General features: G+C 35.9%; 1 protein-coding gene across 3 annotated transcripts in view; it reads right to left on the reverse strand.

Annotated features, from left to right (window-relative positions):
• The window catches only part of col7a1l (collagen type VII alpha 1-like), a 159,580-nt gene that overhangs the window by 51,046 nt on the left and 89,821 nt on the right, over window positions 1–18,713 (reverse strand). For 2 of the 3 annotated variants that reach the window (XM_049474989.1, XM_049474987.1), the window contains exons 46-68: window positions 14,473–14,544; window positions 14,305–14,364; window positions 14,179–14,214; window positions 13,311–13,391; window positions 11,746–11,781; window positions 10,515–10,559; window positions 9,942–10,013; window positions 9,781–9,816; window positions 9,499–9,528; window positions 8,825–8,866; window positions 8,657–8,719; window positions 8,457–8,495; window positions 7,694–7,744; window positions 6,275–6,307; window positions 5,972–6,037; window positions 4,004–4,048; window positions 3,679–3,714; window positions 3,551–3,577; window positions 3,375–3,443; window positions 2,243–2,305; window positions 565–582; window positions 439–474; window positions 279–317 (exon numbers count right to left, since the gene is read on the reverse strand). In XM_049474989.1, coding sequence (XP_049330946.1) covers window positions 279–317; window positions 439–474; window positions 565–582; window positions 2,243–2,305; window positions 3,375–3,443; window positions 3,551–3,577; window positions 3,679–3,714; window positions 4,004–4,048; window positions 5,972–6,037; window positions 6,275–6,307; window positions 7,694–7,744; window positions 8,457–8,495; window positions 8,657–8,719; window positions 8,825–8,866; window positions 9,499–9,528; window positions 9,781–9,816; window positions 9,942–10,013; window positions 10,515–10,559; window positions 11,746–11,781; window positions 13,311–13,391; window positions 14,179–14,214; window positions 14,305–14,364; window positions 14,473–14,544 — 1,095 coding nt within the window. The remainder of the gene's footprint in view (window positions 1–278; window positions 318–438; window positions 475–564; window positions 583–2,242; window positions 2,306–3,374; window positions 3,444–3,550; window positions 3,578–3,678; window positions 3,715–4,003; window positions 4,049–5,971; window positions 6,038–6,274; window positions 6,308–7,693; window positions 7,745–8,456; window positions 8,496–8,656; window positions 8,720–8,824; window positions 8,867–9,498; window positions 9,529–9,780; window positions 9,817–9,941; window positions 10,014–10,514; window positions 10,560–11,745; window positions 11,782–13,310; window positions 13,392–14,178; window positions 14,215–14,304; window positions 14,365–14,472; window positions 14,545–18,713) is intronic. The other variant, XM_049474988.1, reaches the window with a different exon arrangement.

An 18,713-nucleotide genomic window follows, 5' to 3' on the forward strand; every position in this document is an offset into this window, starting at 1 on the left:
TTTTTACCATTTTTACCTGGCCCATGTTTCTGTCTGGAATGGCTGTAAAAACCTTTGACTGGGCTTCCCGCCAATTGGTTTTCAACCAATTTAGTGTAATGTTGTCATGTTGTGACCACTAGATGGTACGGGCAGTGTCTCTATATGAAGCCATAGGGTCAATGTTTTAAAAAATTAAGTATCTTGGTGCAGAGAAGCAGAAATGTAATGTCCCCATATGAGGACACTGGGTCTCAAGAGGATATTACACTATAAATCTGTGGCTATGTACTGTATACCTTTATTTCAATAGCTCTCCCTGGAACACCAGCATCCCCCTATATAAAATATAAAAAATAAGAGAGATATTAAACATGTCTAATTGCTTTAAATGCTTAAAATCAGTTTTAGTCAGTGTGTATAAGAATGCATAAGAAGATTATACACAGAATTACACACTTTGTCTCCTTTAAAGCCTTGATCTCCTTTGTCTCCCTGTAAGACAGAACATAAAAAATATAAATCATATATATCATATAATAACTTTGTCATTTATAGTTTAGCTCTAAATTAAAATGATCTTACCTTTATTCCAGTAGGACCCTGTTTACACACAAACACATACAGACGCACAGAGGCAAAAGGAAAGCATGCATTATGAAATGCATGATAAAAGAAAGCATGTGACCAAATCACCAAAGCTCCCTGATATAAGGAAAGTAAACTCCATTCTCTTTAAATCGTACAGATGCATTGGCGTAGGAACTGGGGGGATATTAGAAATAGGTGGATTTGCCCGCCCTCCCGCTCAAAAAAAAAAATTATACCGCAGAAAAAGCAGAAATTGTTTTAAAATAAACTTTTATTTTGAAAGCGTGCCGACATCTGCACTCCCGCCATGAAAAGCACCCTCTCTCAGGAGAGCGTTTCTAATTAAAGTTAGCTTAATCAATTACCTCCACTTTTATCAAGAAGCGATGTGTACACGCTGCAATGAGAGGGTGCTTTTCATAGTGGGGGTGCAGATTTAGGCACTACTATAGTGCCACATTCTGCACCCCCGCCAGGAAAAGCACCCCCTCTTGGGAGAGGCTGCAGGTGACATTTCATTTTCCTTATTTCTTACGAGCTGGCGTAGCTTAGAATAGTTTCTTTTAAAAGGTATTTCCATTTTCTAAGTAAACTACAAGCCATGAAGACATGGCCGCACGCTCCCGAGAGAGGGTGCTTTTTCTGGCGGGGGTGCTGAATTTGGCACAACACTGGATTTACACGCGAGCCGGTAAATTTAAATATACTGCACTAAAAATGACTTTAAGGTTATGTCTCGTTCTGCTGACAGATTGGGAGGGTTTGGGTTATCTAACGTTTGTATGAACTGCTGCCAAAAAACTCTATAAAATGTAAAAGTTGCATTTTTTTAATAAAAAAATTTAAAAAATTTAAGAAGTGTTTTCAGTAGAAACAATTATTTTATTATTTTAATGAGTGGAGAAAATGTAAATATATAACAGAAATGAAATTTCAATACATAATAATAATAATAATAATAATAATAATAATAATAATGAACAAATCTGTTGTCATATTATTTTAAATATTAGGTGATTACTGATCAGTTTTTTGTCATATATATGTTTATAATTCGGACATTCTAACAGCAGTAAATGTAGTAATGTGGAGTAGTAACTTGTTTAGGTCTTAAAGTCACCTTTAGTCGGATTTTTCTAATAATAAACAGAAGTAAATTGCCATTAAGTCTGTTTATTATATCTACATTATGTGTTTATTTATTAGTATTTACTTCTTTTAGTATTAATATTTTTCCCTTTTCTCTATTGTGCTCTTGAATTGCCTCTCTAACCTGAGTTGCCAAGTTTGCAGTTTTCAAGCAAAACTGGGCTTGTGCCCAGTGTCCGTAGTGTCCGTTTATTTTATTTTTTTGGGCTACTTTTATATTAATTTTGGCCACCAAAAGCCTTATATATATATATATATATATATATATATATATATATATATATATATATATATATATATATATATATATTTTTTTTTTTTTTTATGTTGTTCTAAGATACTATAGGGTTAACAAATGTGTCCCCCCAGTGTCAAACCTACTCATATGACTTTATACAGATGCAACAGCGTAGCTCTGATTCTAATTGCAGCAGTATCAGGATGGGTAGGACTTAATATATCATGCACTATAAAAGCACAATAACTGTATTCTGAAAAGATAATATCCACAGATTGCTCTTACCGTTGCTCCAGGCGGTCCCATTGGTATTGGAAAGGCTTTTCTTATTTCATCTATTGAAGCTCCCTGCAGAAAAAAACACAGTATTAATCTATAACTAATATCATTTAAATAACATTTAAATGGAAAATAAATGGATCTAGCAGCTGCTAAACAATCTACACTGTACACAGATGTACACTATTATTACTGCAGTTCTTCACCTGTCAGAATAACTCTAATTCTTCTCTAATTCTTTGCTGAAACTGAGACTCAGTACATTTTAATCATGTTAATCTAAAGAGCTAAAGGCTAAAGCTGCTGTTTCCATGTGGGTCAGACAGACGTCTTCCTGTAGCAGTTTTTTTCTCCAGTTTACAAGAGTATTCTGAAACAGTACTCGTCGCTCTCTGGCTTAATCTGTAATTTCTCTAAATAAAATAAGACTTTTTATAAGTGTGTAAATGCTGCAAATTAACATTGATAAATCAATTTTCAAAGCTCTGTTTATTGCCTTTGCTGAATTGTTTGCTAAAGATTATCCCCTATTTTAAACAATGAGTTTTTTATTTGTTTTTACAATAACGGTACTACAATTACTTTTTTTTTCAGTTAATTTGTAAGGCTGCCTGCTCTGGATTTGACACATTTGACACTAAAGACTCTATTTCTTCACTCCACTGATCAGGAAACACTACGGCGTTCCAGCCCTCCGAGCTACTGTTTGTTTTCACCTGTTCTCCCCTGTATAAATACCCCTCAGTTTGCCTTGCTCTTCGCTGATTGTTTAATTTGGATTTCCTTGCTCTTCTACGAAGCATTGTCTTTTTGTTTTTTTTGTTACCAACCTGTCTTTTTTTGTATTTTTGACTCCTCTTTTGCCTTCTTCTTCTTTGTTTTTGCTGAATCAATCCTGTAGTACCACAGTTTGCCTGATTACCCTTTCTGGTATGTTTGCTGCAATTGTCTTACTGCCCCTGCCTGCCCCTTTCTACTCCTATAAGCCTGGTCCTTTTACCAATAAACTTTGTGATTCGTATCTGTGAGTGTCTGCCCTGTGTTACTGTGTTAATTTTGCTTAAATTGCAAAAAATAAAGTGAAAAAATGGGGGTGTTTTAAAACTTTTGACCAGTAGTGTTTTTAAAGGTCCCCTACCTCATGCAGTAAAACAGAAGAACCAGGTAAACCTGGAGGCCCCATCTCTCCTTTTTCTCCAGCTTTGCCCTAAAACAGAAGAACAGATTACTGTACTAAATAAGACACAATAACTACAAAAATCACATTAAAAACATTCTTTTTTTTTACTTAAATGTAGCTTTTTAGGTTCTTACATCACCACCAGGTTCTCCTTTTTCACCCTGAAAATACAGAAAAAGACAATATATTAAAGTTTTACAATAATTTCCATTTACAAAGAAAAATAAGAAATTTAGAGTAATCCTTTAATCCTTTAGCAAACCTTTTTTCCATCATCACCCCTAAGTCCTCGTTCTCCCTGAAGTAGACAAACAGAAATATTACTATACTAAACTAGTATTACTATTCTTTTAACAAAACTACATAATAATATACAAATGCTAAGCTGAACACCATTTCACTGGTTGAGTAATTGAGTAATTAATGTTTCTGAAGTTCTTGAATGCTTATCATTAAAACCACCATTACAAACAATTATAATTATGTTTTTTATATATTTATTAGATAGGTGAATGGCTTGACAATAGAAAAATCCAGCAGAACAGGCTGGCGCAAATTAGAAATATAAATTAGTATAAATATCTTACGTCTTTTCCTGCTATTCCACGTTTCCCGTCCACACCAGGTTTACCCTACAAACCACAACACAGATTAAAAGATATATTTTTCCTAGTGATCATATGGTTGAAGTCACAGGAGGCTAAAACCAGTCACTTGTGGTATTAGTTTAATAATATTATTCAAAATCTGGTACCACTTTAAAATTAGGCTCCTTTATAAAGGGTTTATACATAGTTTAGATTTTATTACTGGTTATAACTTAAATTGTAAATACTTTAAAAGTTTAAAACCTTAATTTACAACACAAATAAAAAGAGCAACAGCAGTAAAAATACTTTACTTCAACATATATAATAATAATATAAAAAGTCAATTTAGTATTTTAATTTGTTATTATAGTTCAATGAATAAAGTGATTAACAGAAATTAAGTCAATGATGACCGATGAAAAAAAGACAAAGTTAGATAACCTTTATTAAGATCTGAGGCTATATTAAGATCTGGTACACAACAGGCCACCTAAAGATCATGTGGACATTGGAAAAATGTTTGTGGACAAAGAAGACCAAAATATAACTTTTTGGATTAAATAAAAAGTGTTATTTTTAGAGAAAGGAAAACACTGCATTCCAAGATAGGAATCGTATCTCATCTGTGAAACGTGGTGGTGGTAGTATCATGGTTTGGATCTTATTTGCTGCATCTCTTTTGTATCACAATATGGTTTCAATTAAGTGGCTGTTTTTTATTTTAAAATGATCATTTATTTACGCTTGAAAGTTAAAAAAATTAAAGAAATTTCTAAATATCATCATATTTTCACAAAAGTCCAAAAAGTGACCTAAAGATCATGTGGACTGTTGCCCGTATTTATGTGTTGTAACAGCTTATTAATGGTTTATAACCTAATTAATAACCATTAATAATCTCCTAATAAGAGCCTTATTTTAAAGTGGGTGATTATTCTCAGCACTGCAGTGATTAGCAGTGATTAGCATGGTGGTGGTGTATGAGGTGTTAGTGTGTGTTGCACTGGTACAGTAAGTGGATCAGATACAGCAGCAGTGCTGCTGGAGTTTTTAAACCCCTCTGTGTTCCACCACCAAAATGATAAAAGCTGCTCTGAGGTGGTTTTCTCTCATGTGGGGTCATAAATATTATAGAATAAGGTAAATAAACAATATGGTTTCAATTAAGTGGCTGTTTTTTATTTTAAAATGATCATTTATTTACGCTTGAAAGTTAAAAAATTTAAAGAAATTTCTAAATATCATCATATTTTCACAAAAGTCCAAAAAGTGACCTAAAGATCATGTGGACATTGGAAAAATGTTTCTGTGGACAAAGAAGACCAAAATATAACTTTTTGGATTAAATAAAAAGTGTTATTTTTAGAGAAAGGAAAACACTGCATTCCAAGATAGGAATCGTATCTCATCTGTGAAACGTGGTGGTGGTAGTATCATGGTTTGGACCTTATTTGCTGCATCTGGGCCAAGACTGCTTACCCTCATTGATGGAACAATGAATTCTGAATTATACCACAGTTAGTTCCCACTCTGCAACGTGATTGGCTGAGAGGCGTTCTATGAGTGCCATTATCAGCCGGTAATGTACTGTAACCGAAGCTCTCCATGTATTACTTCGCCACATACAGGTAACCTAGCAACGATGCAGCGCTTACAAACCAAACAGCGCAGCTACAAACAGAGTAGCAATGGAACTATTTCAACTGGCGGAGCTTTTATAATCAAACACATTTTCACATTTTCTCCTCCTCTTTAACTCAATCAATCTTTCAATACACAGAGATAATGGAATTGTATATAATTGTAATAATAAACTCTTTTGTATCATTTGTTTAACTGGGTTCTCTTTATCTACTTTTAGGACTTGTGCAGAAAATCTGATAATGTTTTAATCCATATAAATGCAGAAATATTGTATAATAATGTATTTTTGCACCTAAATTACTAAAATCCTAAATTACTCACAGGAGTCCCAGGCAGTCCAGGCATACCAGAAACTCCAACTCGACCAGCTTCACCCTTTTCTCCTTTCTTTTAAAATAAAACACAAACACACACACACGCACACACACACGCACACAATTAATAAAATCTTCTTCTAACATATAATATTAGTGACAGTGAAAGAACTTTAAATATCACATCAAAACTGACACAATCTAAAGCCTCTAATGAAGCCTAATGCACAACATGTAATTTTTTTAATGTCAATGCAGCATTTAAATTATGAATCACACCATCTTTTATAATATCAGAATGATTACTCACAGCTCCAGGCTCTCCTTTCTTCCCTGGTTCACCCTTAAAAACAATGATAAAGACATTCAGGGTTACAATTTTATTAAACTTACGACAATTGGATCAGTATTGTTGTGTAATCTAGACTCAGTACTGATGCAATTGTCCTTTTTTCTTCTTAATTCATTATTAATTTTTTATGAGTACTTACAAAAAAATCTGAAAATATTGTGAAAATACTGAATTTTGAATAAAATATTGTGTATCGAATCAAATTAAACTGTTCGAAATTCATTTAAAATAATTTTTCCAATTACTATGGTTTAATCATACATAGTTTCCAGGTAAATACAGTACTTTTTCACACTATAAGGTACACCAGATTATAAGGTGCACTATCAATAAACATCTATTTTCTGGTCTATTTTCATATATGAGGCTCGCCGGATTATAAGACGGTTAGCAGCTAGCAGCTAACGCTAAATCCATTTCCAAAGCTCTGTTTATTGGCTTTGCTGAATTGTTTGCTAAAAAATATCCCCTATTTTTCAAACAATATATGAGTTTTTTTTTTTTTTTTGGTTTTTAGTTAATTCGTCCGCCTGCTCTGGATTTGACACATTTGACACCAAAGACTCTATTTCTTCACTCCACTGATCAGGAAACACTACGGCGTTCCAGCTCTCCAAGCTACTGATTGTTTCCACCTGTTCTCCCCTGTATAAACACCCCTCAGTTTGCCTCACTCTTCGCAGAGTGTTTAATTTGGATTTCCTAGCTCTTCTACGATGCATTTTCTTTTTGTATTTGTTACCAACCTGTCTTTTGCCTATTTTTGCGTATTTTTGCCTCCTCTTTTGCCTACCTAACAGCGATAAACTGGGGAACCCAGAGTGTTCCTGTAAGCCAGAGTGATATCAGCTAGTGGTTAGTCCCACGTAGCTTGTTTTAACCCGGTAAACACACAGACTACAGTCTAATAAACTCACCTCTGAAGAGCTGGAGCTTAGTGCGGTTAGTGGGTAATGCTAATGCTGCTCCAGCAGTGCTACCCAGGGTTAGCAGCAGGGTACAAGCTAATAAAACTCAAAGAGCTTAGTGCGGTTAGCAGGTAATGCTAATAATGCTCCAGTCTCAGTGCTGTAGAACTAAACTGAAACTCCTGTATAAGGCTTTACTGCTCCTTAATACCTGACTGGTAGAATATATATATGAGGAGCACTGGATTAAAAGGTGCACTGATGATTTTTGGGAAAATCAAAAGATTTTAAGTGTGAATTATAAAGCGAAAGTACCAGGAATTCAGTTTTTTATATATTTTTTTACATTTACAGCATTTATCCAGAGCAACTTATTATATATAACCCCGCCCTTTGAGCAGAACAGAAAATAACAGGGGGAGACTTCGTTTGCAAACTTTAAACAATTAAACTCTGCATTTTGCCTCACCTTTGCTCCAGGTAAACCATCCAGTCCATCATTTCCTTTGACAGATTCTCCCTGTGGAGGAAAAACAAGTAAAAATCACTAAAACAGAGGCAAAAGAGCTATAGAATAGTTTTATTAACTGGTAACATAGTTCTCATCTATGTACTGATCCTAATTCAACCAGATCAGGAGAATCTCTCACTATCTTTAATAAACTCCTGAAGACTGAGCTCTTCAAAGAACACTTACTCTCCTAACACCTCTAACTAACTACCTTCTACTACCAGATCAAGAGAATCTCTCACTATCTTTAATAAACTCCTGAAGACTGAGCTCTTCAAAGAACACTTACTCTCCTAACACCTCTAACTAACTACCTTCTACTACCAGATCAAGAGAATCTCTCACTATCTTTAATAAACTCCTGAAGACTGAGCTCTTCAAAGAGCACTTACTCTCCTAACACCTCTAACTAACTACCTTCTACTACCAGATCAAGAGAATCTCTCACTATCTTTAATAAACTCCTGAAGACTGAGCTCTTCAAAGAGCACTTACTCTCCTAACACCTCTAACACACTAACTACTTCTAACTCATTTCCTTTTTCCCCTGCTTTCCTCCTGTCCTTTATTGCTGAATGTACATCATTACTTGTACGTTGCTTTGGATAAAAGCGTCTGGCAAATGCAATGCAATGGAATGTAATATCATGCAATAAAAAGCATTGTGGCTAATATAGAAGCAAAAAAATATTTAATGCTTATTATTTAATCAATGACTCACCAGAGAATTCCCTGGAGGTCCTGGTGTCCCTGGAGCTCCCTGCAGAAAAGGAGAGCAAAAAATATAAAAGACATATGGGGCAAAAGCTCAGTTTGACCAATGACCAACTGCTTTAAAACTGAACCCAAGAAGCATTGCAAATCCCTCGTCCCTCATCTAACGCATCCAACACTGTCTTTTGCCCTGGACCTGCTACTCACTGCTGGTCCTGGAAGTCCTGTTTCTCCTCTAAGGCCTGGGAGCCCCGGTTCACCTGGTTCACCCTTTAAAAAAAACCACACAAGAACATGTTTAAAAATCTAGAATTTAAAATATATCCCTAACATTATTACAAGATGTACGAAAAAGCACAAAATCTGCTCTCATACCTTAATAGCTCTGGTGAGGATATTGTTGTCTGACATGGAAAACTGAAGTAAAAGCAAAGAAATCCCAGTTTTTAAATATATATTTACATATAGATATAGATATAGTATACAGGAGTTGAACAATGAAACTGAAACACCTGTCATCATTTTAGTGTGGGATCTTAGGTTTCATGGCTAAATTGGAGCAGCCTGGTGTTCAATCTTCATTAATTGCACATTATTGCACCAGTAAGAGCAGAGTGTGAAGGTTCAATTAGCAGGGTAAGAGCACAGTTCTACTCTAAATATTGCAATGCACACAACATTATGGGAGACATACCAGAGTTCAAAAGAGGACAAATTGTTGGTGCACGTCTTGCTGGAGCATCTGTGACCAAGACAGCAAGTCTTTGTGATGTATCAAGAGCCACGGTATGCAGGGTAATGTCAGCATACCACCAAGAAGGACCAACCACATCCAACAGGATTAACTGTGGACGCTGTAAGAGGAAGCTGTCTGAAAGGGATGTTCGGGTGCTAACCCGGATTGTATCCAAAAGTCATAAAACCACGGCTGATCAAATCACGCAGAATTCAATTTGCACTCAGTTTCAGTTTCATTGTCCAACTCCTGTAGATGTCTGTAATGATCTGATATTTAATATGTTCATTCAGTTCAGAGTGAGGAAACTTACCTGGGCGTTCCCAGGTGGACCAGGTCTTCCCTGCAGATCAGAAAATATAAGAATTATGAAATAAAAAGATTGGATTTTAAAACAGACACAATCAATCTGATTTAAAATATTCATTCCAACAATCGACTGTGATAAAGTTCTGGTATCTTATTAAAAAATATGGAGGAATTTCTGCATTGCTGCACTGGAGAGACATTTAACTTTAACAGTGTCTCAAAACACAGAACAAAACAAAGCACTGCTGAAGACGGATTATCATAATATTCATAATATAGATCTTACCGGCTCGCCTTTATCTCCTTTCGGTCCTTCAGGACCCTGAATAACAGTTAAAAAAAAAGGCAAGAGCATCAAATGAAGGGAATTACAGTGTTTATTCTGAGTGTGTGTGTGTGTGTGTGTGTGAAGGACAGTCTTTGTGTGTGTAAACTGCAGATTCTCACCGGTAAACCGATTTTTCCAGGGTCACCTTTTTCCCCAGGATCTCCAGGCCGTCCAGGGAGACCGAGAGAACCCTAATTGTTTAAAGTAACAACTTTATGACAATAAAGTAATAACAATAAAGTATGACATAATTTATTAACATGCTATCACATTTGTAAAGATGTAAAAAAAAAATTCATTCTGAAATACAGCACTTTTAGCCAATACTCCCATCAGGCTCACTATGCTAGTGATAGGGGTATAGAGGTACCCATGATAAGAAATGTATTAAGTTCTCAGTGCCTTGTTTTAAATGTCAGGCTTCTTAGAATTCTACCAATGAAATTTTTATAATGGTGTAAAAATAGTGATTTCATTGCATAGGTAACTCTATGCCCCTATCACTAGCGCTGTAAGCCTGTTGGGAGCATCGGCTAAACGTGCTGTATTTAGGAATTTTGGGGGAGAACGGAGTTGGGCTATTCAACAAAAGTTTAAACTCGTTATCAGATTTTATTACACTCAAGGTCTGTTTCACACCGGATTTCTCCTTTAATGAGACATGATTAAAACACATAGGGAAGTATTATTACCCTGACTCCTTTCTCTCCTGGCTCTCCTGTAGCACCCGGATCACCCTGAGAAAAATGACCCACAAACAGCAGGAAATAAGTTTATAGTAAATATGTTAGGGGTGTTATGGTAGAAAAGTCATGGTTTGATGCAAAGCTCTGTATAAACCCCACTGTTCTGTATATTTTCGGTATGTTTTCGGTACGGTTGGATGGTTATTCTGTATAGCCTCACCTTTAATTACTATTTTATAACTATTATAATAACAATGAATCTTCATTGTAATCATGTTTAGTTTTTTGGGAGGGAATGTTGTATCGGGGCTCGAGCACTTTTATTATTAAACGCTTAAAACCAGGTTTCTCTCCTACTGTCATCATGAGAAGATCCATCTTTTAGATCTTGTTGGAACAAATAAATAATGAGCCTGACTGTTGAGCTTTATTAAGAACAAACACAACAGCTTTACTTTCACTGATTAAACTACACATATTCAGAGCTAGAGAGAGAGAGAGGGAGAAAGAGGGCGAGAGAGAGAGAGGTGAGAGAGGGTGTGCACACGCGAGAGACAAAAAAAGAGAGTGTGTGCGTGTGCAAGAAAGAGAGAGAGAATAGGGCGAGAGACAGAGAGAGAGAGAGAGAGGGCGAATGCGATAGCGAAAGAGGGTGAGAGAGAGGTTGCGTAAGAGAGAGAGAAAGAGGGTGAGAGAGAGGTTGCGTGAGAGAGAGAGAAAGAGGGTGAGAGAGAGAGAGAGAGAGAGAGAGAAAGAGGGTGAGAGAGAGGTTGCGTGAGAGAGAGAGAGAAAGAGGGTGAGAGAGAGAGAGATTGAGAGAGAGAGAGGGCGTGTGAGAGACAAAGAGAGAAAGTCTGCGTGAGAGAAAGAGAAAAGGGGAGAGAGAGGGTGTGCACGAGAGAGACATAAAGAGAGAGAGAGGGCACGTGCAAGAGGGCGTGCGAAAGAAAGACAGAGAGAGGGTGTGCGTGAGAGAGAGAGTGAGAGAGAGAGTGAGAGACAGGGCGCGAGAGCGTCTGCTATAGGCTGTATCGTGTTTCTGCGTGCATTTATGTGAATTGAACTGTGACAGTTGGTAAAGAATACACTTAAACTAGTAAATATTATATGTGATTTTGCTTTAATGTGTGCAAAAGTGTCTAGATTACCTACTACTTTTATACACACCAAATTGTATTTTACAGTAAGTGTGTGTGTGTGTGTGTGTGAGTGTGTGTGTGTGTGTGTGTTCTCTCACTCTTGCTCCGGGGTCCCCCTTTGATCCTGGTAAACCCTGTAAGAGATGAAAGCACAGAAACGGCTTCTGAGAAATCTTCTCTCTCCTACTCTCTTCAGATTCAGTCATTTTTAATAAAGTGATACGTTTTCCTCTCGCAGCTTCATCAGACCTAATTCAGCATCAGTCCTCTCTGATCACCCTACTGAGATCCAGCCAGACCTCCCTGCTCATCAGCTGCGTGGAGAAGCAGCTCAGTGCAGTAAAACGACTGTGATTAACAGCAGAACACACCTCCCTTTATCACTAATAAAACCTGAATTTAAAATAACCTGCTTAAAGTCATTAATCGATTAAATCAACTTAAAGCTTGTCTTTTATTTGAGTAAGTCTTTTGACCTGGCATTTAAATAGCAGTATTGCAGCTGCAGCTTTGGATAAAGCATGGTCTATATGTTTTTACCCATTTATATTTCACATCCCTCTCAATCTCAATCATCTAACTGTTTTTGTGCGTGTCATTTCTAAATAATAATAAAAAATGTCTATGGTATTGTCCAACTATCATATATATATATATATATATATATATATATATATATATATATATATATATATATATATATATATATATGATTATATACGATTATATACGACTGCCCATAAAGGAATCTGGTATATGGTACCAGAAAAAACATGGCAGCATCTCAGAAACCAATAACTTATTATGATGTTATAGAGCCACCATACTAAAGGTGTACCCAGAACAGATATTTTACTCACTGAGCTCTATTTTACAGATCTATAGGCGGCTTTTTTTAGGGCATGTCAGAGTGTCTTTGCTATCGTAACGATGGGAAAAGTACACCTTGCACAGCTTAAAATGCACAAAAGTCATGCACTAATTCTCCTAATTAATCATGGGTGTGAAATAAACCAATCAGCATATCACTTGCCATTTTCTGCAAGAGACAGGTGCCTTCTGACTTTGGCAGATTGCTATTTTAACAGCACAGCTCTTTTGTGCTTTTCAGAAGAGGAAACAGACTGAACAGCAATGTTATTTTTTGTTGTATTCTGTTGATGTGCACAGTGTGCCTGCGTTGCCAAGATAGCAATGAACATCTGACTTTTGACTGTTGTCAAGGTTCAAATCAGTCAGTGGAGCACTTGTGTTTTCTGTTGCCTTGATATCAAAACTCCAGAAATTTATCTGAACAACCTTATTTCCAGACCACCACGCCCATCAGCGTTGATTTATTCACAAGCACTGTTGCTATTTAAACAGCGCAGCTGCAAATTGTAAAAATAGATCGGGGTGTAAGATAGCAATAAGCACTCAGGCCACTCATGCCAGAGGGGAATGATGACTCCAGCAAGTAGCAAATGGAATACATAACTTGCAAGTGTCATCAAAGCCAAATCTGGTCATTCCTATTGATAATTCACAATACAAATAAATATCTATGGATATAATACTGTAACAAATGCTATAGAATCGCTAAGCTTTCCATTTAAAAAAAATGATGAAACACACGAATAAGAGCTAAACACAAGCATGCACGTCTCCTTCATGGTTTACTTACATCTTTACCTCTTAGTCCTGGAGCTCCTGGGTTGCCTGTGAGACCAATTTCACCCTTTTCTCCATTACTGCCATCTTTGCCCTAAAGGAAAGCACAGTTGAGTGCAGAAATAATTTTCCATGCTTTATAAATGTCTAAACTAAAAAATGTGAACAATAAGCGAAACGTTTATGGTGCTCAACCTCAACCTCCATTGTCTGCAGTAGCTAGTTAAAGAATATACTTAGAAAAATGGCTCAGCCAACAAAACCCCTGGTGGAGTTTTACTTTCTGGACCTGGACTACCCACCTCTGTGTGTAACTATAGGTTTAAATAGGATCTCCGGTGGATTTTGTGTTTTACAGAGACTCTAAGACTAGATCAGTATAGGCTGAACTGCTCATAGCAGGGCATTATTACACATGTTGTAAAGTAACATATAACATTGTTAAGACATGTTATTAGTGTAAAAACGTCTTAAATATTTAAACGTCTTATAATATACTTATAATACGTCTTATACGTTATAAAACGTTAAAAAGCGTTATAAAACGTTATAAAACGTCTTATACTTTATAAAACGTCTTATAATATACTTTTAAACGTCTCGCTGCCTCCTAGTGTTGCAATGCTGTTAGCCAATCAGATGCGATATGTTTGCATGTATGAATATTCATGAGCAAGAGCTGAAATCCTATCGTTCCTCCCCACTCCACTCCTCCACTGGACTAAAGCAGTGTTACACTGGATCACCGGAGCACTTTATTCATAAAAAATAGCTCACATGATATTTAATCATACTCAAGACTAAAATTAGACATTTTAAAATTAAAAAAAAAAAAAAAACGATGGAATGAGATCTTTAAAAGGTAAAATGAGTGAACATACTTTAGGTCCAGGTTTCCCGGATAATCCCACATTGCCCTGTGTAAAAAAAACACACAAAAATATATAACACAATAAAAAAAAACTGGAGTAAACGTATTATTCTTATAAACCTTTTAATAGACTCACCCTCTCTCCACTCTCTCCTTTAGGACCAGGCTGACCAGGAATACCAAAGCCAGGACTGCCCTTAATGAGCCAATAAAATAAAATTTAAATGAGTAAAACAAGCTTAATCATTCCTCAATAATCAATCAATCGCTCTGCCAATCAATCACAGTATAAACAGGACTTTACCTTTTCACCTTTGTCTCCTTGGTCCCCTTTAATTCCTTGAGGTCCTGGAGGTCCAACAACTCCAATATCTCCCTGTAAAATGAGGTTAATCAAATACTGTAACTAACATCTGTAATTGCAACCACATATCAGAAAAAAGGTCATGAGAGTATTCATCATGAAAAACAGCATTTTATACATTTACACTGAATTCAATGTATTTCATGTTTAAACTGGTCAATATTTAATTTGTTAATAAACATTCATTTTTTTTTACTATTTTTGTAATGTTTCTATTGCTTCTCACAACATTTAAAAGATGTTTCGGCACTGAGGGTGCCAAGCAAAGCAATTAATTATGTAAGTGTTTCAAGTATAATTTTGTCTCATTCTTCCTTAAAACATGCTCTTTTCATTTTAGTTCTCTATTCACTGTAAACCCACAATAAATCCTAATGAGCTAAATCTACTCGAATAATTTGAGGTAATTTATTGCTTAAAATGATTACGTTTTCGAAAACTACTTTTTTATTAGTAATTTCATCTTTACGTTCAACATAAAAACCCCGGTTTGAACCCCCGCTCATGCAGCTTTGCCATCAAGCTGCCGGCGCTCAGAGGGAGCAAAATTGGCCCTGCTCCCTCCGGCTGGGTAGATGGCGCTCTCTCCCCACATCACTCCTAGGGTGATGTCTGCAGCACAGAGCGTCTGTGAGCTGATGTACGGAGCTGAGCCGCTGTGCTTTCCTCCAAGAGCGCTGTGATGCTGCTCTGCAATGCTACAGCATCAGCAGCAGCTCGAAAAGAAGCGGTGGCTGACTTGACATGTATCGGAGGAAGCATGTGCTAGTCTTCACCCTCCTGGTGTGTTGGGGCATCACTAGTGAAAGGAGGAGTCCTAATAAGTGGGTTGGGTAATTGGCCGAGTAAATTGGGGAGAAAATGGGAAAAAATTATAAATAAAATTATAAAAAAAAAAAACATAAACATAAAAAACATAAAAACCACAAGTACTTAATACTCAAAATGTGATGAACCAGAAACTTTTTTAGGTAAAGTAAAGTAAGGTAAAGTAACTGATGCACAACCACTATATCTTATTTATTTAAGTTATTTGAATGATTACATTGAGTTTTTTTTTCCAATGAAAAACAAGTATCTCCAAAACCGCAACTTTACAGAAGAGAGAAAAAACCTTTTAAACTTTTAATGGAAGTCAAAATAAAGAGAGTTTATTTCAGGTCATTTTTAGGTATTTCTATTGGTCTGTTCATCAAGAAATCTTTGCACAGTTTAAAAGACAATTTTAGTGTACGAATTATGTAGTAAACTAAAAATCGACTAAAATGCAGAAACTTGTTTTTCATTGGACACCGACGATATTCTAGTTAATTTTATAGCCAAAAATTCTAAATTAAAGGCGCACCACTAAAAAAAAATCTAAATAAACAATGACAACAATTAAAAGTTGAGTTGAATTAACATAGACTTTTAACAGGATGCAGTAGAGAAAACAAGCTTACATTAGTAGTCTTTTATCAAAATCATTAATTCACATAAAATAGCTGTAAATAGAAATGAACAGTACTGTGAACAGTATTAAGTGTTGGTAACAAAGGAAAACAATAAAAGAAACGTATTGTAGAAGAGATAGAAAACTAGATTCAATACTCGGTGAGGAGCTAAAGAAACAAATGGGGTATTTATACTAAACAGACAAGGTGTAAGCAATCAGAAGCTGGGAGAGCATGATCTTTGTTGTATTTCAGGGTATAGAATCATATTCATTTTTCACAAATAATTTAGAATTTAGAGTATCTAATTTACCTAAACTCAATGTTTTTGGAGTGTGGGAAGAAACCCACGCAGATAGGGACTTGAACCCAAGACCCCAGTGCTTGTGGGTGCACATATTAACCACTAAGCCACTGTGTTGTGCAGCACGGATGTTCTTGTCATCTTGAAGGCAGCATAAGTCTTCTGTTTTGCACAGGAGAGTTTTAATTGGCATTTGTTAACGTATTTCCCCGTCGTATTGCTTCACTAATGTTTCCTATAGTAATTACTATAGTCTATGTGGTTCTATTAGCTACTGATGAACGACGGTTATTGACGCTTCTGGGTCTTCTGAGGGATCAGAGATCATGGATGTTCAGCTTAGGCTTACGTTCTTGCCCTTTACACACTGAATTTTAACTAGATTATCCACTGTAGTGAAAGAAATATGCAAATCCCAGAATGAATCATTCTTTGATACAGAGTGAATCAGTGTTTTTAAACATTTCAGCAAATTTTCTGAGGCATTTGATGACAAAAAGGTTATCATCTGCCCATTTTTGCTCCTCAAAGATTTAGGTTTTATGCATCAAATCTTGATTATAATCACCTGATGACATAACCTGACAAAATTGCCTCAATTGTTCCTGTCTTAACCTTTTTTTATGTGTTCACTGATCTAGAAAACTGGAAAAAATATAGAGACCACTTAAAAATTATGAGTTTCTTTGTATTTAGATGGATGGATGATCACAAACCATCAAACCAAGCTGAACTGCTTACTAAATTTTTGCACCAGGAGTAAAGGTATAAAGTCATAAAGCTATCCAAAAGCAGTGTGTAAGACTGGTGGAGGAGGAGAACATGATGCCAAGATGCATGAAAACAACTGTGATAAAAAAACAGGGTTGTTCCACCAAATATTGATTTCTGAATTTGTTTTTTTTTATTATTATTAAAGGTCTGAAAGCAAACAGGATATCCTCTGCCCATTTTTGCTTCTCAAAGATTTAGGCTTTATGCACCAAATCATGATTATAATCACCTGTTGTTGACGTTACCTGATAAAATTGCCTCAGATGTTCCTGACTTAACTTTTTTTGTTATATGTTTTATGTCTAAAATGTACAGAAATGAATGTACAGCTCTGGAAAACTGGAAAAAATTAGAGTTTTTTTTTGTTTTTACCAAATTAAAAACCTCTGGAATATAATCAAGAGGAAGATGGATGATCACAAACCATCAAACCACCAAACTGAACTGCTTGAATTTTTACACCAGGAGTAAAGCAGCATAAAGTTATCCAAAAGCAGTGTGTAAGACTGGTGGAGGAGGAGAACATGATGCCAAGATGCATGAAAAAAACTGTGATAAAAAACAGGGTTATTCCACCAAATATTGATTTCTGAATTTGTTTTCTATGAATAATTTATGGTCTGAAAGCAAACAGGATAACCTCTGGCCATTTTTGCTCCTCAAGTATTAAGGCTTTATGCACCAAATCACGATTATAATCACCTGTTGACGTTACCTGACAAAATTGCCTAAATTGTTACTGTCTTAACTGTCTTTAACAGTTTGTCTTTAACTTTTGTTTTATGTCTAAAATGCAGACATGAATGTACAGCTCTGGAAAACTGGAAAGAAATAAGAGACCACTTAAAAATTATGAGTTTTTTTGTTTTTACCCAAGTAAAAACCTCTGGAATATAATCAAGAGGAAGATGGATGATCACAAACCATCAAACCACCAAACTGAACTGCTTTTTACCAGGAGTGAAGCAGCATAAAGTTATCCAAAAGCAGTGTGTAAGACTGGGGGAGGAGGACAACATGATGCCAAGATGCACAACAAAATCTGTGATTAAAAAACAGGGTTATTCCAACAAATATTGACTGAACTCTTAAAACATTATTTTCTTTGCATTATTTAAGATCTGAAAATGTCAGCTATTTCCCTTTTTCTGTAAATAAATGCTCTAAATGACAATATTTTTATTTGGAATTTGGGAGAAATGTTGTTTGTAGTTTATAGAATAAAACAACAATGTTTATTTTACTCAAACATAAAGAAACTGAAGCAGCTGGAGCTGCAGTATGTCATTGTCTTAATTTTTTAAAGTCTTTCCGAATCTGCTTAAACTTTTAATGAACAGAAATTGTATTTTTTTCAGAGTAAACTTTGTTTGGACTGCAAGTGGCATCTTTTGAGAATCGTGTTCATCGTCAAGTAGACCTCAGGGAGCCTTTAGTCTCACTTCAACAGCCTTTTTACTAATTAATAGCATATGAATCATCAGAGAGGCAGATCTATTTCCTGCTTTTATCAGCGCAGATGAAGGGATCCCACAGGAAGAATAACTGTCAGATTTGATTCATAAGTTCAGGCAAAACCAAACACAGCATGTGTGGGAGGGACTCCTCCCCTGGATGGCCTACCTTCAGCTGACTTAGCAGACAATTCACCTACTGAGCGTCTGCATGGT

The sequence above is a fragment of the Astyanax mexicanus genome, chromosome 2 (assembly GCF_023375975.1).
Source record: "Astyanax mexicanus isolate ESR-SI-001 chromosome 2, AstMex3_surface, whole genome shotgun sequence".
NCBI lineage: Eukaryota > Metazoa > Chordata > Actinopteri > Characiformes > Acestrorhamphidae > Astyanax > Astyanax mexicanus.